At 30.7% G+C, this 24,502-nt stretch overlaps 3 protein-coding genes across 8 annotated transcripts in view; 2 read left to right on the forward strand and 1 right to left on the reverse strand.

Moving 5' to 3' along the window:
* Positions 1 to 1,587, reverse strand: part of LOC105113549 (nudix hydrolase 2) — a 2,992-nt gene extending 1,405 nt beyond the window's left edge. The window contains exons 1-5 of one of the 3 annotated variants that reach the window (XM_011009760.1): positions 1,082 to 1,587; positions 885 to 921; positions 368 to 594; positions 181 to 246; positions 8 to 104 (exon numbers count right to left, since the gene is read on the reverse strand). In XM_011009760.1, the coding sequence (XP_011008062.1) occupies positions 8 to 104; positions 181 to 246; positions 368 to 594; positions 885 to 921; positions 1,082 to 1,096 (442 nt within the window). In that variant the 5' untranslated portion in view covers positions 1,097 to 1,587. Of the gene's footprint in view, positions 1 to 7; positions 105 to 180; positions 247 to 367; positions 595 to 880; positions 922 to 1,081 lie in introns of all 3 variants that reach the window. The other 2 variants (XM_011009761.1, XM_011009759.1) reach the window with 2 other exon arrangements.
* Positions 1,588 to 9,009: 7,422 nt separating this feature from the next.
* Positions 9,010 to 16,349, forward strand: LOC105113550 (Protein kinase superfamily protein). 4 transcript variants are annotated; one of them, XM_011009762.1, is made up of 18 exons: positions 9,012 to 9,230; positions 9,521 to 10,166; positions 10,353 to 10,496; positions 10,636 to 10,761; positions 11,145 to 11,232; positions 11,743 to 11,836; positions 12,299 to 12,392; positions 12,559 to 12,613; positions 12,783 to 12,874; positions 13,016 to 13,186; positions 14,093 to 14,149; positions 14,262 to 14,345; positions 14,630 to 14,714; positions 15,007 to 15,068; positions 15,165 to 15,239; positions 15,364 to 15,468; positions 15,623 to 15,764; positions 15,888 to 16,349. In XM_011009762.1, exons 2-18 carry the CDS (start codon positions 9,555 to 9,557, stop codon positions 15,959 to 15,961), a joined length of 2,160 nt encoding a protein of 719 aa, XP_011008064.1. In that variant the 5' UTR covers positions 9,012 to 9,230; positions 9,521 to 9,554; the 3' UTR covers positions 15,962 to 16,349. The 4 variants fall into 4 exon arrangements, with proteins under 4 accessions (XP_011008067.1, XP_011008066.1, XP_011008064.1 ...); XM_011009763.1 differs by having other exon boundaries at positions 9,536 to 10,166; XM_011009765.1 differs by lacking the exons at positions 15,007 to 15,068; positions 15,165 to 15,239; positions 15,364 to 15,468; positions 15,623 to 15,764; positions 15,888 to 16,349 and adding exons at positions 14,795 to 14,810; positions 14,882 to 14,970 and having other exon boundaries at positions 9,010 to 9,230; positions 14,630 to 14,735.
* Positions 16,350 to 19,909: 3,560 nt separating this feature from the next.
* On the forward strand, positions 19,910 to 24,294 carry LOC105113552 (acetyl-CoA acetyltransferase, cytosolic 1). Its single transcript, XM_011009766.1, has 15 exons — positions 19,910 to 20,051; positions 20,545 to 20,594; positions 20,802 to 20,900; positions 21,011 to 21,184; positions 21,299 to 21,404; positions 21,491 to 21,629; positions 22,161 to 22,238; positions 22,321 to 22,386; positions 22,497 to 22,582; positions 22,911 to 23,010; positions 23,130 to 23,240; positions 23,326 to 23,367; positions 23,572 to 23,658; positions 23,787 to 23,890; positions 24,031 to 24,294. Exons 2-14 carry the CDS (start codon positions 20,567 to 20,569, stop codon positions 23,874 to 23,876), a joined length of 1,206 nt encoding a protein of 401 aa, XP_011008068.1. The 5' UTR covers positions 19,910 to 20,051; positions 20,545 to 20,566; the 3' UTR covers positions 23,877 to 23,890; positions 24,031 to 24,294.
* The last annotated feature ends 208 nt before the right edge of the window (positions 24,295 to 24,502 follow it).

Consider the following 24,502-nt stretch of genomic DNA (forward strand, 5'->3'; position numbering starts at 1 on the left):
CCTACACGATGCGAAGCATTTTCTGGAAGAGTATCGGGAGTATCAGGAATCCAATACACCAGCATCAAGTAGTCTGGTTCAGCATGATGATATCTAAATCCTTCCTACACAACTTATAAAATATTACTATAAAGTTTATGAAAAAGCACTAGGTGCTGCTGGAAAGATGTGCTTAATTACCTGAACTAGAGGTTCAACAAGACTAACAAGTCCAATAGGCAATTTGATCCATACACCCTTTTTCCCCTGAAAGGAGTGCCACGAAATGAAAAATACTGTGTCATGTAAGTGGAGATTAAATTATCATCGAGTGAAGTGAGAGTAAAGGGAAAACATAAAAGACTAATGAACACTAAAGAAGAATTACTTGTTGCCTCCATTTTACTATGGATGCTCTGAGTGAAGGGATAAATTCTGTAGAGTCCACAGATTCTTTCATTTCTATTACAATTCCTTCATACAAATCCTCAACTGCATTGAGTAATCCAACATGCTCGACTCTACTTTCAGCTTCAATTTGCTCCTTAATAGACAATGAACTTGTTGAAGCTGGAATTTTCCCGGTCGAAAAGAAAGCCTTGAAATGACTGCTACCTGAAGGAACGGAAAATCAGCTGCTAAATAGTACTTGAGTAGAAAAAACGAAGAACATTATTAACACCTTCCAATTCTCAGAAAGAGAAAGTAGAACAATTATAGAAGCTAATCAATGTTGTTTATGCAGACCTAAGCATACAAAAAGGCTTTCCTGTTCGAGCATTATGGAAGGTATGTAAAACAAATCTATTCAATGTGAAGTGATCTGTTTCTAGCTCACCAAAATATGGAAAAGTAACTAAAACAAGTCCTAAAACTCCTAATTAACAAGGCAAAACGTATCTCACTCATTGTGAAGATGAAGAGAATGGCATGAAGAAGCGCCTGCATTCAACCCGTTTAACCATTAGCTTTTGTATATGTGTCTTAAGAAGAGAAAAAGGAATGTCTAGAGGAAAAAGACGTTCTGAGAACCTGATAAACTTTTCATTTCAATTCATTGAACAACAGAGTAGGAGTCATCGGAAAGCCAGAGTTCAAATACCTTTCGAAAATCCATGACAAGAAGATGGAGATAATAGGGTGGTGCACAGACGAGGCCTATTTGGAGGTAGAGAAACTGGTGACGGGCAGTTCTTGCTCGGAAGAAGAAACACTAGTTTGCGATACCTGATTCTGATCATCTGCTTATCCTTAATGTTAACCCAAATATTATTGCTAATATACAGCATTTGCAGGTTCGAGCTGCTTTCGATGGCTTCCACCTTACTTCACGAAAGAGATCTCTATTTCTCTGAATTTTCGGATTCTTTTATATTGCATGTATGGCGCCTGAAAACTTCGTGGGGTTGGGGTTCATCAGGCTGACCAGGATACTTTGAATGGTAAATCTTTCTTAATCTTGACCAAAAATTCTTGACACGGTTTTGTACTGTAGTATAGACCGCTACGTGCAAAAGGGTTTTGAAAATAACAGCTTGGATGCTTCATACAAACTGCTTTCCCAGTTCATTTCCTTCCACCTTCCTCTCACTGTCCCTGTAATGAAGGAAAGAGAGGGAAAACAAAAATAGTTTTGTGAGTGAAATACGGTGCCAACTTTTTACATGATGAACTTGCTGACAGTAAGTAAATATTAACTTTCTTTTCTGTATGTTTTGGTTTAGAAATATAACTAAGTCATTTATCCTTGTCGATTTTCTCGGATCAATTTCTTTTTTAATAAAATAATATATAAACGCTGCTATTTTGTTTTCTAATAAAAAGTTTAATTATGAAATAAAAATATAATTTTTAATTATTATTTTTCTAAATATTAATACAGTGATATATTGGATGATATATTTTTTAAAATATTAAGATAATAATATATTATATTTACTTGGATTAATCTATTAAATCTATGATTCAATACTATGATAATCTAATAAAAAATAAAAAAAATTATGAAAATTAACTAATTTAATATTGAAAGATAAAATAAAAAAATTATGTATTTTAAAAAAAATTAATTTATTCTTAAAAAATGAGTAAACTTGTACATCACGGACAGGATTTCCTTAAAATGTAGTAAAGTAACTAGCTTTAAAATTCATGTACATCACGGACAGGATTTCAAATTAATTTTTAATATAATAAAAGAATATATCAATGTTATAAAAACATTTCATTGTATCATAGTTTTTTAATTAAGAAATGTGAAGAAGTTATTTGTGTTTAATAAAATAAATTTAAAAAATAAATAAATATCATCAATGAATAGTGAAAGAGTTGTTAATATGAATTGAATACTAAATTGTTAAGCCAATATGTTTTTGAAGAGCAAAAGACAAATAAATATACAAATATTTAACATCTATTTTTATTTTAAATGAAGTTGTTTTTTAAAATTGAAAAGGTTTTAAACTTAATTATAAAATTATGATTTGAAAAAGTCATTATCAAATATCATGGTCACAAGATAAGAGTCCAAGTAAAGAGACTAATTTTATAAGGAATAAATGTATTATCCTCAATGAACCTTACCTAAAATAAGCTGTATTATTGATTAATTGATAATCTAAGATATGTTTATATATGTTGGTCTCATTTGAGTTTCAAGAAAAATATATTTTCGTGAGGAATTCTCTATTTCATCAAGTTAAATTATAATTATTCTAAGATCTTTAATTTTATTATCTTATTTATTGTCTATTTTGTATCTTTAATGTCTAAGGGTATATTTTACATTGTAATTTTATATCTCAAAATTCTAAAGTTTACAACTAAATCCTTTAAAATATTAATTAAACAAAATAATTGATGTGGGATTTTTTATATTTTAATCAAATTCCAATAGATAATTATAAACTAGTGACGATACTTATTTTGTATTTAAAAAACATGATAAAAATTTGATTTAAACCTTTTTAAAAAATATATATGAAAAACTTTTAGGATTTGACTATATATACAAAGGCAAAAATACATTTTTTTTGTGTTTTTGAAATGAGGAATTTTTTGGATTTGTTTTGAAATCTTGGAGAAAAATCATGTATTTTTAATATCATACTTGTATCTTATAATGTAAGTCAAGAGTCCATTATTAAATAAAATTCTTAAAGAAAAAAATTATTTTATTTTCTGAAATAAAGGAATTATTTTGAATTATTGAAATTTTTTGAATTTATTTTTGAGAAAAATCAGGTATTTTTAATACCAAATTTATATTTTATAGTGTAAGTTTACAACCTAATATTATGTAAAATCATTAGAAAAATATATAAGAAAACCATAAATAATTTCAAAATAATTCATGAATTTTCTCAAAAAATTTTAGATTTTCCAAAAGTATGTTTAGTTATACACATAAATAAAAATAAATTAAAACTAAAACAAAATTTCTTAGGGCATGTTAAACACGGGTCTTAACCTAAAGTTAAAGGTATTAAAAAATTCTCAAGGATGTGTTTAATAAATGTGATCTGAACAAAGCCTTATTTTTAAGATAAAAAATAGGTGTGTCCTACATACCCTTGGATCTGAATTAGGCCCAGCCTAGTAACATGGCTTAGGCTTATTGAACTCAAGAACAATGCCTACTTGTACGAGCTTCTTTTTTGTCTTTTTTATAAATGGACAAAGCTTGAATTTAAAATTTAAAAATATATCATAGAATATATATATATATATATATATATACACACACACACTTTTTATAAATTTTAAAATAAAATAATGAATGTACATGTGCATATATATGATCATAAAAAGAGGTACATTTGAACAGGAAAACTAAACATGTATGAACGTATGTAAATATGTAAATTGAAATTTTGATGAGTAAATTATTATCATAGTAACAATTAAGTTATAGTTACAACCATAAGTCGGGGTTTAGTTATGATTGCAGCTATGATTACTATAAAAAAAATATGATTAAAAAAAGGGTTAGAAATGATATTAATTATTTGACGCATGTTTTCTCGTAGATAAAAAAATTAACATAAAATATAATATATAATTTTTTTAAACATATGTTTTTGACATAAAAAAATTATAATCGTAAACCAAAAGGTTAATAAATGTATTTAATTATTTAATTTAATAAATCAAGCACTATCTATGTTAATAAATGGAAAACAATTGTAAATAATAATTAAAAACTAAACTAGAGAAATTAAGAGTTAGATATAAAGCAAAATGTATAATCTCGCAACACAGGTTATATAACTAGTTGTGTTTAATAATATTTTTTTATTGAAATCATTTTTTATTTAATTAAATAATAATAAAAATAGACATGCACATGAAAGCAATTTAATAAAATCAAATGAAAAAAATATTATGTAAGGTTGTATATATTAAAAAAGATTGTTATCAATTTATATGGAAATTACATAAAAACTAACTGATATTTAACCAAAGACTAAATTAATGGTTGAGAGATAGATATGGATGTAAATATCTAATCTCAAAACACAATCATAAAATCAATATCAATTGTATTTAATAATTTTGTTTTTTGTAACTAATATTTTATTTAATAAAATAACAATAAAGAAAGATACTAAAGGAAAGCAATTGAATAAAACTTAATAAAAGAATTTTAAGAAAAAAATATTGAAATCTTATTTGTAAACCAATTAAAAACTAAAATGTTGTGCATTAAAAAAATCATAAAACTTTGTTTAAATTGTGTTAAAACTATTTAAAAAAACCAATGAAAAAATTTAATAAAATCCTCAAATTAAAGGATCAAATTGAAAGTAAAAAAAAAATTAAAAAAATCAATAAAAATAAAAGAAAAGCCTAGGTGTGAAGGTCAAAGAACACTTATGTAAGACTCTCATTATTAAATGGAACTTATTCTCAACAAAATCAACTTTTTTCTTAGGTTTAATTTACGTCAATCGTGAGTTTTTTTCTTTACTAATAGAATATATTTATTTTCTCTCTCCTCTCTTATACCAGGAAGTAAAAATTAAAAAAATAAAGTTTTAAACTAAAATTAAATTTTAAAAGACAAAAGGACTTAAAAATAAATTGGAAAGTATGAGTATCAAAGTGAACTTCATATCCAAACTTTGAAGTTGCCACCTATTTTGCCTATCTTTTTCACTTTGATCCTCCACATTTGAATCATACCCTTGTTTAACAAAACAAAGTCAATTGACCATCAATTGGTCATAAAAGATGTGAATTGCGGAGAAACAAACTTCAATGATAAAAATAATATCATTACAATCTACAGTGAATTATATGTGTGTGAACAATAACATGGAGGTATAGTTGTAGTTTCCCTATTTCATTTAGTTTTTTTTTATAATAATAATAATAATAATGAAGAGAAAAAACTAGAAATACTCTAAAATTAAGCTTTTGTATAACCAAACAAGTTTGGTCGGAAAAACTAATAGAGAAGATTTGATACTAATTGATGTTGATACAATAATGTTTTTTTCATTTTAATATATACTTTATTATTTTACCAAATTAGAAATAAAAATATTATACAAAGATTGAGGTAACAGTTTTTCAATATGTAAGTGACCGAGACCGAGAAATATTATTGTTCAACCGACCCAGCCCAAAGTTTTTGAAGAGGGCTCAATTAATAATTTGATACAAGTAAAGGAGAAGAAGAAAGGATGGCTTTTTCTTTTTTTCAAGAGTTTTTTTTTTTTTTTGAGGAATCCTAAATTCTCATAAAGAAGAGGGGACGAAATAAGTTAAGTCCCGATCGACCAAACTATATATATATATAAAATGTAGTGAAAAAATAATTACCCTTTTGGATAAAAAAAAGAAGTAACCTTATCTTTCTACCATAAATATGTCCCAAATTATTTTTAAGAGGACTCAATCAATAATTTAATAGAACTAAAGGGCTAAAAGAAAAGATGACTTTTTTCATGACTTTTGTTTTGTTGATAAATCAGAAATTTTCACAAAGAAGAGGAGACAAGCGGTCAGTTAAATCCTTGAATTTTTTAAAAAAATTTATTGTAAAAAAAAATTTATTGACCGACCAAATTGTTAAAAAACCGTAAATTTACATGAAAAAATAAGTATCCTTTAAAACATATAAAAATAAACCCTTGAATTTTTACCCTAAACAATACTTCCTTTATCCCAAAATTTTAATATTATTTTATTTTTCATAGAATTTAATATAATAGAAGATTACATGTCTATGTGTTGTCGTGGGTTTATAAAATAAATATACTTAATATTATTATAATTGTGAATCAATGCTAGATAAATAATAGAAATTAAATATATAATAGAGCTTAACGCTAGATAAATAATAGAAATTAAATGTATGATAGAGCTAATATTCCACGATATAAAAAAATTGTGTTTGTAATAAAAAACTTAGAAACTCAACAAAATAATTTATAGCAATTCATAGTGTTTTGTAAGAAAAGATACAATACTTTTCTCATATAATTTAGTTTTTCTGTTAATAAAAAGTAAAAAAAATTACAAAGATAAATTTTGTACCAACTTAATATTAAAAAAATTAATAAAGATAATTTTAGAAGGGAAAAAACTCATGAGAAAAAAACATTGTAGCAATTAACAATGTTTTGTGAGAAAAACTACAGTGTTTTCTCTAATAAAATCAACAAAGATAATTTTATAAAAAATTATATAAAAACCATTTAGAGAAATATTATAACAATCCATAGTATTTTGTAAGGAAAACTACAACGCTCTCCCTGTATAATTTAGCTTTATTGCAATTATAATTCTTAACAGACTCAATATTAAAAAAATAAAATTGATAAAGATAATTTTTTAAAAAAAATTATAAAAAACATGTGGGTAAACACTGCAGCAATTCACATAATTTTCAAAAAAAATTATAAAATTAAATTTTTAATAAATTACAAGGAAGAATAGAGAGAATTTTGAAGGGATTTTTCATCCATTTCTCAACAAAAACCTAACAAAAGAGGCACATTCATAAATAAATAAATAAATAAATAAAACATATTATTTAAGGCGAAAAATCAAGGATTTTTATTTTATTTTTTTGCTCAAGTTTTGAAGGTTTTTCTAGAAAGTGATCTCGAATACCTTTTAAACTTTCTTGCTTGGAAGCCAGGTTCGTACAGCGATGTAAACTATAATGATTCAACTATTTGACCAATCCCATATCATGGAAAAACCAAATCAGACACGCAAATACTACCAATAATTGAGACAATATTTGTATTTTGCGGTTGGAAAGTATTTCTGTTAAAAAAATATTTTTTTATTTTAAATTAATATTTTTTTTATTTTAAATTATTTTAATATACTAATAAAAAAAATAATTTTTAAAAAAAATATTACTTCAATATATTTTTTAAAAAATATTACTTAATAATTAAAAATTCAAGTATAAAGATTGTTTTTATTTATTTATAATTAACAACACCAATTAAGCAAAGAAAAATATATATTAAAATAAATAAATATGTAAGCCGTATTGAACTTTTAATGAATAAATTATTATCATCCTTGTAATCAGAATTAAGCTACAATGACAACCATTATTAAGAGGGTGTTTGATGGATTTTTTAAATTTTTTTGTATTTATTTGTTATTAGAAAAATTAATTAATGAAAAATATTTTTCAGTTAAAGAAAAATTTAACTTGATTTTTAAGGAAATATTTTTTTTATTTTGGATAGAAAACACTTTCATGAAGTTGTGAAAAATTTAAAAATGTCATATTATTTACTGATTAGATCAAATTTGATTCTCAAACTTTTGATTGCTATATATATTTTTTCTGAATATTTTTTTTAATTTCATCTCTTATAATTTAATTTTTATATTAACTTTGATCCTCATTTTTATAATAATTATTTGATTTTTTCTTATTATTTTTTAATTAAAATTTTTAATTTATCAAATTTAATCCTTATTTTTTTATTGTTACTTATTTTATTTAAAATAATTTATGAAATGGTAATTATTATTATTTTAATTTCTTCATCTTTTAATTTCTTACTTGTTATATTTAATCTCTATTATTTTGATTATTATTTATTTTATTTGAGATAATTTATGAAATTATATATTTTTTTCAATTTTATTCTCATTAAACCTTTTAATTTGTAAGATTTTTTCCTTATTATTTTAATAAAATTAAAAAAATAAAACATTAATATGATATAATCAAACACTAAAAAGTGTTTTCTAACTTATTTTGTATTACACTACCAAACATTAAAAAATAATTTATTTTTCTAAAATTCATTTAAAAAAATTATTTTCTAGCAAATAAACATGACCTTAGATTATAATTATAATTACAGCTATAAACATCAAATGATATATATATATATATATATAAAGTCATAGTTTCAGGTATTATACTGAATGAAATTGAAAAATACAAAGCAGACCTTATGGTTTTCAAAAGGACTGAATTAATAACTTGATACAACTACAGGGTTCATAAAAATATACCTTCTTTTTTCATGACTTTTTGTTGAATTGATGGATCCGAAAGAAGACGAACCAAACCCAAATAATTGAAAAACTAAATAAGAAGGTACTGTATAGATATTTGATATTGGTCCAACTGTATTTTTAAATTATTATTTTTTTATTTTTAAATTATTTTGATATTCGTGTCTATATATAGATTTCTGATATTGGTCCAGCTGTATGTTTAAATTATTATTTTTTTATTTTTAGGTTATGTTGATAGTCATGTCTATATTAAAAATAAAAAAAATTATTTTAATATTTTCTTAAATAATTTAAAAATCAAATATATTCCTAGACAAAACTACAAGAAGCAATTGAAAGTATTAAAATTTGGTGGTGGTGGTGGTTTATATTACGAAAATATCGATTTTCTGTTTTGTTATTTTGGGCCGTTGCTTACCACCAATACACAAAAAGAAAAAGAAAAAGAAAAAAGAAAATAATCTCGCTCACACCCGCACAAGCCACGTGGACGTGGATGTCTGGCCTTGCCTTAAAAAACAAGAGGAGGAAAATAACTTGTGAAATTAGAAACATGTACACGCTTTGTGCTCTCGCGTCCACGTTCTTTGTGTCTCCCCCTCTATTTCTATTTTAGCGGCTTCTCTCTCCCTCAAATCACTCTCACTAACAGGCAGTGGCTTCAATCATTCATTTTTCAAACAAATAATTTCTGCCCCCCTGAACTTGTTGTCTTCCTGATCTCTTCTCCAGCTCAATTGGTTAGTTTTTTTCATCTACTCCCTTCTGTTTTTTTTTTTTTTAACAAAATGTTATTCATCCCATTCATGCTTTTGTCTCTGAATTTTGCTTGCCTTATTCAGTTGCTTGATTATATATTAGCCGCCTGGCTGCTTAGATATTTGATTCTTTCTGTCTCCAATTTTATGGTCAATTCTCTCTTCAAAAGGGTTTTGTTTTTCGTAGCTTCAAGGCCAGGGTAGAATCACTATTCACTTGTATCTCAGTTTCAGCAATATTTGGGGTGTTTTTTTTTTTTTTTATCGTATAGGCTGTATATTCTCAGGTGGTATTTTGTTGCTTCAATGGCGGCAATACTGGCTTCACAAGGTTGTTATTGTCGTCATATTGATTTGATGAATGAAGGAAGGATATTATCGGACAATCTCAGTTTCTCGAGTTCAGTTTCGAACCCATCTGTGAAGTTTGACCGAAAAATACATAACCTGATTTTCTCTGATAAATTAAGAATGGAAGTTGAAATGCGACAAACTGAGTCGCCGGCTTCAAAAAACTTAGGTTCCAGTGGACCACCAGACCCAAAAAAACTAGGTTCCAATGGAAGAGTGATAAAGATGGTGCCTACAAGTGAGGTGATGAAGAAAAGAACCACAAATGGTAACAGAGTAGATATACAGAATGGAACGAAGCAGGTTATTAATGGAGCAACTTTAGCTAAGAGAGATTCTAGTGCTGCACTTGTGAAGTCAACAAGATCTAGAGAGACTGACAAACTTCCACCACTGGAGGATTTTAGGGTTCTTCCAACAGATGAGGGCTTCAGTTGGGCGGATGAGAATTACAATGACTTTCGAAGGACCATTGACATTTGGTCCTTTGTTCTGGCCTTGCGTGTTCGTGTTACATTTGACAATGCCAAATGGGCATACGTGGGAGGTTTCACAGAAGATAAACAGGTGACTTCTCATAATCCCTTGAAGAGTTAAAACTGTTATATGGTGTTATTGTTCATGCCTTATGTTATGAAATTCTGCTTCGCCTGCAAGTATTTTCTAATGGATGAAATTCTGTGTGAAATTCTGTTGATTATAATTCTGTTTTCTTTTTTTCCTTTCATGTCAATGGTGGTCTTTCTTGTTCAGAAAAGCCGTAGGAGAAGAACTGCTTCATGGCTACGGGAGTGTGTATTGCAGCTTGGTCCAACTTTTATCAAACTTGGACAATTATCCTCAACAAGATCAGATCTATTTCCCCGAGAGTTTGTGGATGAGCTTGCCAAGTTGCAGGTACCTCTTTGATTTTATTCTGTATTAATCTTTTATTTTGTCATTATATGCTAATATGGAGTAGTCCAGTCATTTTATCCTTTGCAGTCTTTGAGCTTTTCTTATAAATTTGATATGATGGTCGCATGATGTATTCCAGGATAGGGTGCCTGCCTTCTCTCCAAAGAAAGCAAGAAGTTTCATTGAGAGAGAATTGGGAGCTCCAATTGATGTGCTGTTTAAGGCCTTTGAGGACCAGCCAATTGCAGCAGCTAGTCTTGGTCAGGTGTTTGATTTATGCTTGCCTGTAGTCCTTGTTTGTCTCCGTATTTGGCTTTCTGTGAAATTTACTCAGTACTCTATCGAGCTTTGAAAATATAATGTCATGGAGATATTTCTCATGTGATATGATTTGTAGATTTAAGAAGCTCCTTCTATAAATTTTAGGGATTTCATGACTAGGATACCATTCTCAAGCAAAATTAAGAAAACATGCAGACAAGCCTTCTTGCTTTCACCGATTTAAGATTTCATTGCTTCTACTTCTATTCCCATAAGAGTGGTGTATTGATTAGTTGTTAAGACCATTGAAACCTTTTCTCTGCAATTATTTTCTTTATGGTGAATAATCAACTATATTGCTGATTGGAATTTATCTGGTCCCTTTAGGTGCACCGCGCCATCCTGCATAATGGGGAGAAAGTAGTTGTGAAAGTTCAAAGGCCTGGTCTCAAGAAACTTTTTGACATCGATTTAAGTGAGTTATGTGTACTATATCTTTGTCACTTCTAGACAAGGATATTGTACTTGCTTATAACTATGCAATACCAGGCATTATTTTATTCTCTGCGTCATGGCTTTCTTTATTGCAGCTTTGCTCTCTCCTTCTGAGCTCTACAGGAAAATATTTTCATCATTAGCTTGATGCTCTTTGTTAGTTTTGGGATTCTTTTTGGTTGGTTTTGCAATTTTCATTAGAAGAGATGAATTGCTTGGAGTATACTATAACTGTAATAAAAGCACTAAGAAGGGTGTGTCTATTGACATGCTTTTAAATTGCATAAAAATTATGCTCGAGTCAGATATAATATCTTCTGAGGCACTAATAAAAAATATATTCACATGTTAATGTACAAGCGCATATATCGACTCTATAGGTTTGGCTGGGGGCTATACTCTTATTATGTCTTACTCCATAGATAGTGGTGCTTACCCTGTACAACTAACGTTTTGATTATTTCTCCAACTCTATTCTTCTTCCACCCAGGAAATTTAAAGCTAATCGCAGAGTACTTTCAGAGAAGCGAGACTTTTGGTGGTCCAAGTAGAGACTGGATTGGGATATATGAAGAATGCAAAAGGTAAATCATAGGCATTTATTACTTGTCATATTATTTATATATTTATTTTCATCATGGTTATGGATAAAAATTCAGGAATTTTTTTCTATTTGGGTTACAAAGGAGAGGCTCAAAGTGGAGATCTCTTGGCAGGAAGGAGGCACGGGTGCCAGCTTGAGCCATAGGCTCATTGGCAACAGTTTTGGAACTCTAATTGTTCATTAAACACAATAAGGCATACTTATTTAATATGAATCTGTGTCCTAGCCTGTGCTATTTTGCTTGACATTTCGTATTTGCTTTGAAATCCAAAAGACAAGCTGGGTTTCAACATTGCATTGTTCCACAAATATAGCTTTTGTTGCTTTGGACATAACAGAGACTAAAGGATTTAATCTTTATCGAAGTGATGCGGCATGTGTTTTTGTTCATAAATGTAATTATGAAATGCTCCCTATCATTCTAGTGCTCCATTGATTTCAGGATTTTGTACGAGGAGATTGATTATATTAATGAAGGAAAAAATGCTGATAGATTCCGCCGAGATTTTCGGAATATAAAATGGGTCCGAGTGCCGGTATGCCTCTTGCTACAAAAAAATTTAATTCATTCTTTCTCCTTGATCTCGTAGTTTACATTTATGAACAGATTAAATTCTGAACTTGTCAGTGAAAGTGGACTGTACACTTGAATTCTGTTTATTTGAACAGTACTTATTTTAAATCTCATTTGCCTCCTTCTAGCTGGTATTCTGGGATTATACTGCCACGAAGGTTTTGACTTTGGAGTATGTACCGGGTATCAACCTAAACTTGTTCATTTTCTAAAGCTCCAGTTGATGTCAAGCCCCTTATATTTTAAGGCAGTTAAAGTCCATGTTAAGATCTTGTTGTAATTAAACACTATATAAATTGTAAAAAACGTGTTTGTTATAATTGACGTCATGTTGTTTTACTTTTTTGTGCAGGGGTTAAGATAAATAATTTAGATATGCTAGATTCACGGGGATATGATCGTTCACGAATTTCATCACGGGCCATAGAAGCATATTTGATTCAGGTATATGACACTATTCAGATACATCCACGCGACTTTAAGTCATTACTGACTTCCAACCTAAGCAGTGATGACTGTAAAATGGATTTTATTTGTTCCCTTATATATGTTCCTATTAATTAATGGGTTTGGGTCATGCTACAGATTCTGAAAACTGGTTTCTTTCATGCTGATCCTCATCCTGGAAATCTCGCTGTCGATGTGGATGAGTCACTTATCTATTATGACTTTGGTATGATGGGAGAGATCAAAACTTTTACACGCAAGAGGCTGCTTGAACTTTTCTATGCAGTTTATGAAAAAGATGCAAAAAAGGTTTACTTTTTTTTTTTCACTAATGTTTCCTTGACATTTTTCAAGCTCTAGAATGATTTGTAGGATGGGAAGCCCCAATTTTAATGCAAACTAGCTGCCATCTTTTATTTTCAATGCCTCATATTAGTATATGTTGCTGCATTGAATGCCTGTGTATTCATGTTATTAACATGCTATGACTGTTTCATGTTATTTTCATGTTATTACATAGTTCCTGGACTATTGATAAGAGAGTTGGCAGGTGGGAATTTGTTAGGAAGGAACCATGGTGTGCCAAGAAGTTGGCAAAATTAGTTCATAAAATATTCTGATTCACAACTTAATGTGGAGTTCAGTTGTAAAATGCAGAATTTGTGAACTGTTCTCTGCATCATTATCCTCAACTCTCATTCCGTCTCCCTTTCACCAAAATTCTTTAAATCAAAGTCAATTTTGAAAATTGGACTTGTGAGAAGAAAATTTTTCTCTGTACTGTTCCGCTGACATTGGCACTACGGTGCTAGGGTCAGAATTCTACTATCACTTTTCAGCTGCAATAACAGGAGATGTTGGAACAGTCAGAGCCTTTCTATATATGTTGTCTGAAATTGATGGAGACATTTGGATGATGCTTCCTCTCTCCTAGCACATACATGATAATAATCATTATTTTCACTGGACTCTCTAAGCATGTTATTGAATCTTGTGGACCATGCATGTGATATTTGACACCAAATGAAAGAATGCAGAATATGTATAAGACTTCAGCCATGTTTTGAAAATACTAGTTTTTTTCTTGTTTGTCATTTGAAAAACAACACACTCCAGAAACGTGCAATCAAAATTATTCAAGAAGCTCCATACATGAACTTCCGAACTTCCTGTGCTTGCTTCGGCGGTGTGAACTGATGAATAGTTACCATGCAGGTTATGCAAAGCCTCATAGATCTTGAAGCACTTCAGCCCACTGGAGATTTATCATCTGTAGGTGTCAAACACTGTTGAATCAGTATTTAGGAAATGTATCTCAGTAATATGTAAACAGTTTTTTGAAACAAGTGGTCTTATAAGCATTTTTATTATGGTATTTTCCTAGGTGAGGAGATCTGTTCAGTTTTTCCTGAACAATTTACTGAGCCAGACACCTGATCAGCAGCAGACTTTGGCTGCAATTGGGGAGGTATGCAACAACGAGGCTTCAAAATCATTTATCATCTCCATGTGAAACTTCATAATAGCTCTTGTATCTATATAATCCTCACACTTGTCTTGTCAGTATATGGCTAAATGAACAAAATAGCTAAAAAAATAACAACTATTATTGAAGTCATCTTTAATTATAGTGACAGGAAAATGCGCCTTTTTATTTTATTATTTTTAATAATATGATCCCATTTATTTTCACCAGATCATTTATATGATCCTTCCTTGATCACTAAGGTTGACTCCCCTTCCTTTTTTCAGGATTTGTTTGCAATAGCTCAGGATCAGCCATTCCTGTTTCCATCCACATTTACCTTCGTCATTAGAGCATTTTCAACGCTTGAAGGTTATCTCAAAGCTTTACTATATATATATATATCACAAGAGCATTTTCAACGCTTGAAGGTTATCTCAAAGCTTTACTATATATATATATATCACAAGAGCATTTTCAACGCTTGAAGGTTATCTCAAAGCTTTACTATAGTGCTGATTTGAAGGGGCTTTCCTGGATTTGCGCTGGTTCACAGAATCTTATTGGGATATTTTGTTAGTTTGTGAACTTTGTGAATGAGGAAAGTTTAAAGGATAGCCTACATATTTGTTGATCTTACCTCGGTATCATTGTGTCCTTCCAGGTATCGGGTACATTCTTGATCCAGATTTTTCCTTTGTGAAGATTGCTGCCCCTTATGCGCAGGTTGGATATGTTTTACTAGCATGTTTTCATTGCAGCTTCTCTCCCAATGCTTTCATGGTCTGCATACAGTTGACTGATGCTTTACACCACCTACAGGAGCTTTTAGATGGAAGACAAAGGCCACGTAATGGAACACAGCTAGTTGAGGAAATAAGGAAACAAGCAAATGATGTATTGCCCTCGCTCTTGTTCCTCCTAGATTCCATTTCCTCCCTAGAAATGCTGTTAGATAGAAACTCCTGCTTCTAGTTTCATATTTTATCCCAGTGTTAAGTGTACTTGTATATTTGTTCAGGCTAGAAGTTCCACCATATCCATGCCGTACAGAATCCAACGAATAGAGGATTTTGTGAAACAACTTGAAGCGGGTGACTTGAAACTCCGAGTCCGGGTGCTTGAGGTAATCATCCTTTCATATTCTATTTAGAATATGTAGTCTGATGGCCTCTTGAAATGGTTTTTTGAAAAGGCTCACCATAGCTAGACCGAGCTTTTAGGAGTTTAAATCTTTTTCCCACTTCAATTTAACACCACAATCAAATTGCCTTTACCAGTCAGAAAGAGCAGCTCGAAAAGCAACAATACTACAAATGGCGACCATGTATACAGTCTTAGGAGGTACCCTACTAAACCTCGGGGTAACCTTCAACAACCAGGGCAGTCAAGTTATTGCAAATGGATCGTTCGTTGGTGCAGGTGAGCTTTCTTGCATAAGAACCTTCAAATCATATCGGCGCGAGTTTTTGGTTTCAAACATTGAAATGCCTGATCATTCATCAATATTCCGTGGAATAAAGTGTTTCGTCATTGAAAATGCAGGAGTTTTTCTGACACTTCTTCTAAGGTCCATGCAAAGGGTAAAGAAGCTTGATAAATTTGAGAAGATGGTATGATTTCTGAAGCGACTGGTCAAGCTTCCTGCTGCATGGTGCGCACCAGATGCTAATCATTTATCTGAAGTCGTCAATTGTCCTTATTCTTAATCCAAGTGATCACAAGCTTGAGAGATCAGCCATAACTTCAAACTCAAAATCATATAATTTGACCATTGAGGTGGTGATATGGCATCCCTAAAGACTCTGAGTGGCAAGGAACTTGTCAAGCAGACAGGTATACATTAATTATTGGTCTGTTTGATCACGAATCACAAACAGAAACACTCCGTGTAAAGGAAGATAGAAAACATCAATTAAACAATAGAGGAAAAGAAAATATTGTCAAAGAGGGTGTTCTTTTATTTAATGAGCAATGGGTGCCGTGAACTGACCGGTGCACGTGTCACACACATTCCACAGGCCAATTTGCGTGCCTGAGAATACCTTGTTTTGGACGGTAGTGGTAGGTGGCTGGCAGCATCTGACCATATTCCAACTGTGTTGAGTTTTATGTCAAGTAATATTTTCGTGATGCGTGTAAACTAGCAGGATATCTATATTAATTAAAAAAAAAATATATGTTGAGTTCACGTCCGGAAAATTAGCTGATTTGGATGTTTATATTAATAATTAAAAAAAATATGCTTGAATCAAGTTATGTATCTAATGGAAATTCAGTGATTGATTATAAAAACAATCTAATTAATGTTTTTAAAAGGGTAAACTGTGGGATTAATCGTGGTGTGCGTACACCCACATTAATCAAAAAAAAAAAAAGTAATATGTTGAGTTCACGTCCGGAAAATTAGCTGATTTGGATGTTTATATTAATAATTAAAAAAAATATGCTTGAATCAAGTTATGTATCTAATGGAAATTCAGTGATTGATTATAAAAACAATCTAATTAATGTTTTTAAAAGGATTTATAAGACAGTAATCTTAAAATTTGTACTTCAAATGCAAGTAAATACTGGAATTTAGAAGTGGGAATGCTTTTCAGTTTGCAAATTTATTAAAATAATAAATCCAATTTCTTGCCTACTTATGTGGAATTAATTACGAGTCTGAAAAATTTAATACAGGTTATAAGCTAGGTTGATAATTGACCTGTGTGAATATAAAAATAAAAATAAAAATTATTATAATCTTAAAATTTAATTAAAAAATCAATCTCGTTCAAATCTCAAATCCAAAACAATATAAAAATAAAAATAATAATTATTATAATTTTAAAATAATACTCTGAGATCAACCTGAGAGACGGCTGAGGAGGGTGAACTGGGTTGGCTAGCTGATTAAAAAGTCAATGGAATTATAGACCCAGTCAATTAAGTTGGCTGGCTGATTCGTCGGATGAATTCATCCAAAGCTGAAGAAGCTGATGGCTCGCCTATACTGTATTCTTACTAGCCGAAATCACTAATAATAAAAAATAAAAAATAAAAAACACAATCAACTCCTAATCACCACATTAGCAGTATTTACCCAGAAAAACCCAAGCTTGACATTTATGGTGGTGTCTACGATGATGGCTATGGTGGAAACCAAAAGCATTGACCCTTTTTTAAAAATAAAATAAAATAAAATAAACTGCAAATGGGTAAAAGGGATATTTGCGATCCACTTGAAGCCATATGCAATCAAGTTTTGAAGAAGATACTGTGTTCTGTACCTATTGATTTTACTGCTTCTCTTCCGTGACCTGTTGAGAGAGATGCTGCTGTTGTCTGTGATAGCTTGTAATCGCTGCACCCACCAAGATTATAATAATAATAATAATAAATGAAAAACACCGAGGGAGACGAAAGGGAAAGAAGTAAAATAAAAAAGAGAACAGAGGAAAAAAACAAGAGCGTCGGCAGTTTTTACGTGTAAGAACACGCCCGGGAATCTTTGATCTTCTTAGGCCAGGTTGTGTAACTTTTGGCTCGATTTAGGCAGCTAATTTGGTGTTTTAGGCTGATGGTTACTTTTTTTTTAATAAAATATGTTTTTGTTTGAAAGTATATTAAAATAATATTTTTTTTAGTTTTTAAAAATTATTTTTAATATTAAAACGTTAAAATAATTTAAAAATAAATAAAATTAATTTGAAATAAATAATAAAATTAATTTTTTGAAACGAAAATAGACAGCTCAAAAATAATTAAATTTTCTTATGATGAAATATGATAGAAATTATAATTGCTGGAGGGACTAAAGTTTTATTATTATTTTTTTAATTGTTTGATTTTGTTTTTTAAAGTGTTTTTTTAAAAATAAATTTTTTATTTTAAATTAATATTTTTTTATTTTTAGAACATTTTAATGTTATAGGATAAAAATAATATTTAAAAAATAAAAAAAATATTATTTTAAATATTTTCTAATAAAAAACAACCATAATTATAATTATAATCTCAAACATTTATCTTAAAGTTACACGTGTTAGAGAAATTATTCTGAAGAATGTATTAAATAAATATAAAAAAGAATATTTTGAAAATTACCCTAGAAAAAATAAATTTTATTTTAATTGATGATTTTTTTATAATTTCATGATTGAATAAAATAAATTATTTTTTAATATTTATTTATATTTTAAAACAAGAAAATAACATAAATTAAATTAAATGAAAATATTAATAATTAATTTTTAAAACTAGATAAGTGAATCACTATCAGGTCAAAAGATTTTTAGTATTTAAAAAATATTTAAGGGATGATATTATTTTAAAAAATCAAGAAAAATCTCAGTTTTATATTTAGGGGCAAAATAAATTCACCGCACTCTTTAGTTTTTTTCTTTTTAACCAGGGGAACTAATTAATTCATATTTTTTTTAAATAGAGGGACTAATTTATACTTGAAACTCATAATGTTACAAGTCAAACCAACCCATATTGACCAAAAAAGAAGAAGTCAGTCCTTACTTATTCTGGTCTTCCCTGGAATTCTTTTTTTTTTTCCACGTTCTTCGGCATTGTTTAAAAAATCAATGATATATTAAAAAAAGAAAAAGAAAAGAAAAGAAGAAGGTAAATAACCATTTATGAGGTGGAAATAATAAAATATAAGATTTTTTATTGCCTACAAAACCCATGAAGAGAATACTAAAACACTGTCTTCCATGCTAGTAATATTACTTCTAAATAATTGTTAAAATAGGATATCACAAATTTTAGGAATAGAGATAAGAGAGAAAAGAAGAAAAAAATAATCTCATAAATATATTAAAATTCTGATTAAGACAATTACAATAAAAAATAATAATTTTTGATGAAATGAATTCCACCTTTCATTAAAAAATAATAAAACAATTACAATAAAAAATAGAAAAGAGAAAAAAATAAACTTTTAACAAATATTGTAGCTTTGATTATGACCTCACTAGTGTATTACTAGAAAAATCATAATAAAATAAATTTAATAACATAAAAAATTTATTAAATTATACAGTTAAGGATAACTTATTTCATAGGAAAAATATAACCCACTTTAATTATTATTCTTCTTTATTATTATTAAATTTGAATAGATGAAATCTCTATAAATATGATATAATAAATTTCATCATTCTTTCAGAATTTTATTTATTTAATTTTCTGCTCTCTCTTTCTTAAAATTTAAACCATCCTATCTTATTTTTTTTTAAGAAGTTAATATTCCCAACTTCTACCCTTTACAAAAGCCAAATATGTTATTTTATAATTATTTTTTAAAGTGTTATTAAGATAAAATGCCCCCTAGTTACCCTGGCTTTGCTAAAGTCAGACTTATTTCATCTTCTTCTTGTAGGTAGTATAAAATTATATATCATGGTTTTTAAAATAATAATAATTTTTTGTATTTTTAAATTATTTTTCTAATTTTTTTAAAATAAAAAAATATTACTTTTTATGTATTTTTGAATAAAATATATTTTAAAAAACGACCGCCGTAACACTCCAACAATTAAATAAATTATTTTGCAGGTGGGCAGTTGCCTATTTCCAAACACTCCCCGGTTCCTTTTCCGTTATATATACACAAGTCTCACTTCAAATCCTGCCATTAAACCACTCTCCGTCTCTCTGCATTCATTTCTTGAGGATCTCTGGAAAAGTCCTCTGCGTCTTGTGTTGCAGGTATAACCTTCTTCTTTCTTTCATTACTCTCCTCTCTAATAAATTCTCTCTGTAATGTTTTTTTTTTTAGAAAGATGTATTTCATCTACCTCTGTTTATACATCCTTTGATCCGTCCATCCATCTGTTTTCTTAGCTTTTCTTTTCTCTATATTTTCTCAGTGAACAAACAGCCTTTGATGTGAGTGTCTTTCGTGTTTTAAGTAATTAAGGCATACGCGTCTCGTTGGGAAACTATATAATAATAATAATAATAATAATAATCCAATGTCTCATGCCTTTTCTACTATTGATTTGGGATTTCCTTAACTGATCAACTAACTACTTCATTAATTCATTAATATCAACTGTTTAAAAGGCGGATCATCTAAAGCTTGTGTCGTTTTTTTTTTAATTTTTTTTATACAGCTCATTTATGCTTATGCTTATGCTTACCATAATTATTTTTCTTTTAATTGGAATCAAAGGCTAATTGGGTTTGTAATCTCTTGCAGATTTTCATTTCCAATATTCTCAATGACTTCTGCAGAGATAAAGCCGAGAGGTGCCGTATTTTCTCTCTTTCTTTTGATAAATCTATACATGCATGTTAATTGAATGTAATCCTTATGTCTGACACTTTGTATAGTCCTGATGCTCTATTTTTATTTTATTTTATCAACATTTCAGTTTATTATGAAGTTGGTGGAAAACTTTCAAATATAGATTCAATATGTGCTGTTCAATTTTCTTGATTTAAATTTTTTCGCAGATGTTTGTGTTGTTGGTGTTGCACGTACACCAATGGGTGCCTTTCTGGGTTCGCTGTCATCTTTACCTGCGACCAAGCTCGGATCTATAGCTATTGAAGGTCAGAATACAGCCTTGTTGTGCTGTTTACTTATTGGCTGAATCTCTGTTTATGGAACGTTCTTTTTGGCATTTGGTGCTAAATACTCTCCTTTGTTTGTTGATATGTAGCTGCTCTTAAAAGGGCCAATGTTGATCCTTCAACTGTGCAAGAAGTGTTTTTTGGCAATGTTCTCTGTGCGAATTTAGGACAGGCTCCTGCTAGACAGGCTGCATTAGGCGCAGGAATTTCTAATTCAGTAGTTTGCACGACCATTAACAAAGTTTGTGCTTCAGGGATGAAAGGTGCACGTGATATCATGTTGATCTCTTAATTACTTCTTCCTTTTATGTTAAGAAAATATCACTAAAGCATTTTAGGTTTTATTTTTTTTTTATTTTTTTTGGGGGATGTTGCAGCAACCATGCTTGCAGCCCAGAGTATCCAGTTGGGTATTAATGATGTTGTTGTTGCTGGAGGCATGGAGAGCATGTCAAATGTCCCCAAGTACTTGGCAGAAGCAAGGTTAGTGTGACACACTCATTACGGTTAGTCAGTTCCATTACTTTGAAACTCCATCGAATGTTTTATGATTCAATTATCTCAAGCAGGAAGGGATCCCGACTTGGACACGATTCATTGGTTGATGGAATGCTCAAAGACGGTTTGTGGGATGTTTATAATGATTGTGGAATGGGAAATTGTGCTGAATTATGCGCTGATACTCATTCAATACCCAGGGACGACCAGGTACTGTATTAATCCCATAAGATTCTTTGAACAGAACCTCATTGTTAGATATGGCTTTTGATATACGTATTTTCTTCATAATACGGTGTCAAATCTACATTTTGCTCTTGTGGTCAGTGAATTTTCTTATAGACAATTTGATTTTTTATTTATTTATCAAACCTAGCCTTGTTTTAGCCACAAACCCCATTATTGATTGGTAAGTTGTTACGCAGCCGGTTTGCTGGCTTGTTTTCTACCTCTTTTCAGTTCAGTTTCTGGAACATGCATTTTCCCATTGCCTTTTCTTTTCCCTCTAGTAGCCTGCCTGTCTACACCCATGGTTACCATAAGCCTTCAGTCCTCTGGTATCATTGTATCAGGGGCAGCTTTACCAGTGAGGGCATGATGATAAAAGCTGAAGACGCTAGATTAATGGACAAAAGTCTCTGAATCACTGCTGTCCTCACAACCACATAGAGCCTCAAAACTACGACCTTTTTTTTTCAATTTCAAAGCAGTTTCTTACTAGGATCTTGGTGATTTATGCAGGATAACTATGCTATTCAGAGCTTTGAGCGTGGTATTGCTGCACAAGATAGTGGTGCCTTTGCATGGGAAATTGTTCCGGTTAGAAATCTATTTTTATGTTGAAGATATTTCCTTTGCTTGCTTTTTGTCAATATTGTGTATCTAAACTGTTATTGCACAGGTTGAAGTCCCTGGAGGAAGAGGAAGACCTTCAACAATTATTGATAAGGATGAAGGTTTAGGAAAGGTATGTTTCCAAACCAGTCCTTTGTCTTTGCTTCTGATGTTGGCAATTAGTTATTAGTATCCAACTTGCTCTGCTATTAAATTTTCTATGTTGCTTTTATGCTATGCCAGTTTGATGCTGCAAAATTGAGGAAGCTCCGACCAAGTTTCAAAGAATCTGGAGGCTCAGTTACTGCTGGCAATGCCTCTAGCATAAGGTTTAATATTTCTCTCACCTTCAATTTACTTGTCCATCTTCTTTCAATTATTCAGTTAGGTCAGAATATCAGAAGTAGCTATATGTTTGACTCTACTAGAGGTCTATCTCTTGCACGGTGTAGTCATTTGATGCCAGGACCGACCTTCCCTTTGCATCATTATGAGCATCTCCAAACACCATACCCAACGGATATTTTTCCTGGGGAGCTATAAACACTGTTTCTCCTTATTATATCTCTTTCAGCTTTTATTTAACCTCTAGCATGTTGAAATCGTGGTAATAAGTGCCCAAGTGTTTTGCTAAAAGTGTAATTTTCTCATTAACAGTGATGGTGCTGCTGCTTTAGTTCTAGTGAGTGGAGAGAAGGCACTTCAGCTTGGACTGCAGGTGCTTGCAAAGGTTACAGGATATGCTGATGCTGCTCAGGTAATTCATTAAATTGGGTGGGAAATTACTATTTTCTTGATGCTGTGCAATTTACATTACGTTGTCTTTTGAGTTTTTAGTGCCACGCACTGCTTAATCATGTGTAATTCCCTGTGCAGGCGCCAGAGCTTTTTACAACAGCTCCAGCCCTTGCCATACCTAAAGCTATCTCAAATGCTGGCTTGGATGCTTCCCAAGTTGATTACTATGAAATAAACGAAGCCTTCGCTGTGAGCTTCCATTCTTTATCTCCTGCTTGTTTTGGTCATCTATCTTTGATGATAAAAATCACCATTTATGTCACACTATATGCAGGTGGTGGCTCTTGCGAATCAGAAATTGCTTGGACTTAATCCAGTGAGTGCTTTTGACCTCTGCCAATGCTTGTGTGCATACAGTGTTACTCAGCACCTGCAAATATTTTAATATTCAAGATACATGGATTAATAATGTTCAAGAATGACTGCAATATCATCTCATTTAGTTCTTTCATGTCTGTTGACATTGAAATTTGTGCATTTCATTCTTGTTGATGAAGCACCCCTTTTATCCTGCTTACAGGAGAAGGTCAATGTACATGGTGGAGCTGTATCCTTGGGGCATCCACTAGGCTGTAGCGGAGCTCGTATCTTGGTCACACTTTTAGGGGTATGCTTTCTTCAACCTCTACTGAATTGCTTCTGAGTTGTTAATAACATCTTGCTACCCCCGCCCCTTCTCCCTCCCGTTTTCATTTGAGTGCATGGACTCTTAGTACAGTTGTCATGGTACTGTAGGTATTGAAGCAGAAACGTGGTAAATATGGTGTTGGTGGTGTTTGCAATGGAGGCGGCGGTGCCTCCGCGGTAGTTGTAGAGCTTCTGTAGACTTGCAATATCTGGTGAGTACAAAATCTCATGCAAAATACCTAGCGTAGATGATGGCTTGATGCGATTCCTCAAGCTATAAGACCCTCACTTGATAATGGTGGTGGGTAAAAAATCAAGATTTCTAGTCCGATAACGTAACTGTCTCTTTCAGGCGGTAGACGAGGATGGGGACTCGATCAAGTGAGAGAAACCTCCACTCCGTCGACATCAAAGTCAACGTTCAATTTCATCCGTCTCTCGTTTCAATTTCTTCTTTAATAACCTAGACTAGTTGTTGTATTTAGCTTTCAAAAGAACGGATGCTGTCAATTTCTCTCCTCATTTTGATATTATTTTTCTCCAATAAAATTGCAACACGTTTGTAACCAGTTCAGAGGTTGTCATAAAATAGTACGTAGAATTATTTCGAGTTTTACATGGTAGCTCTATAATTATAACGACAATAATATAAAAAATAAATAAAATAAATTGAGTTTTATCTATTTTAAATTCAAATTATTTTTTGTTATAGTTTATGTAGATGCGGCATCCACTAAGTACAGGCCATCGTGATTCACGAACGGAAACATTGTGGACTTTGTCCTGGCCGGGGACCCATATTCTTATTTTAAGAGGTCGTAGGA

Source organism: Populus euphratica, unplaced genomic scaffold (assembly GCF_000495115.2).
Source record: "Populus euphratica unplaced genomic scaffold, PopEup_1.0 scaffold428.1, whole genome shotgun sequence".
NCBI lineage: Eukaryota > Viridiplantae > Streptophyta > Magnoliopsida > Malpighiales > Salicaceae > Populus > Populus euphratica.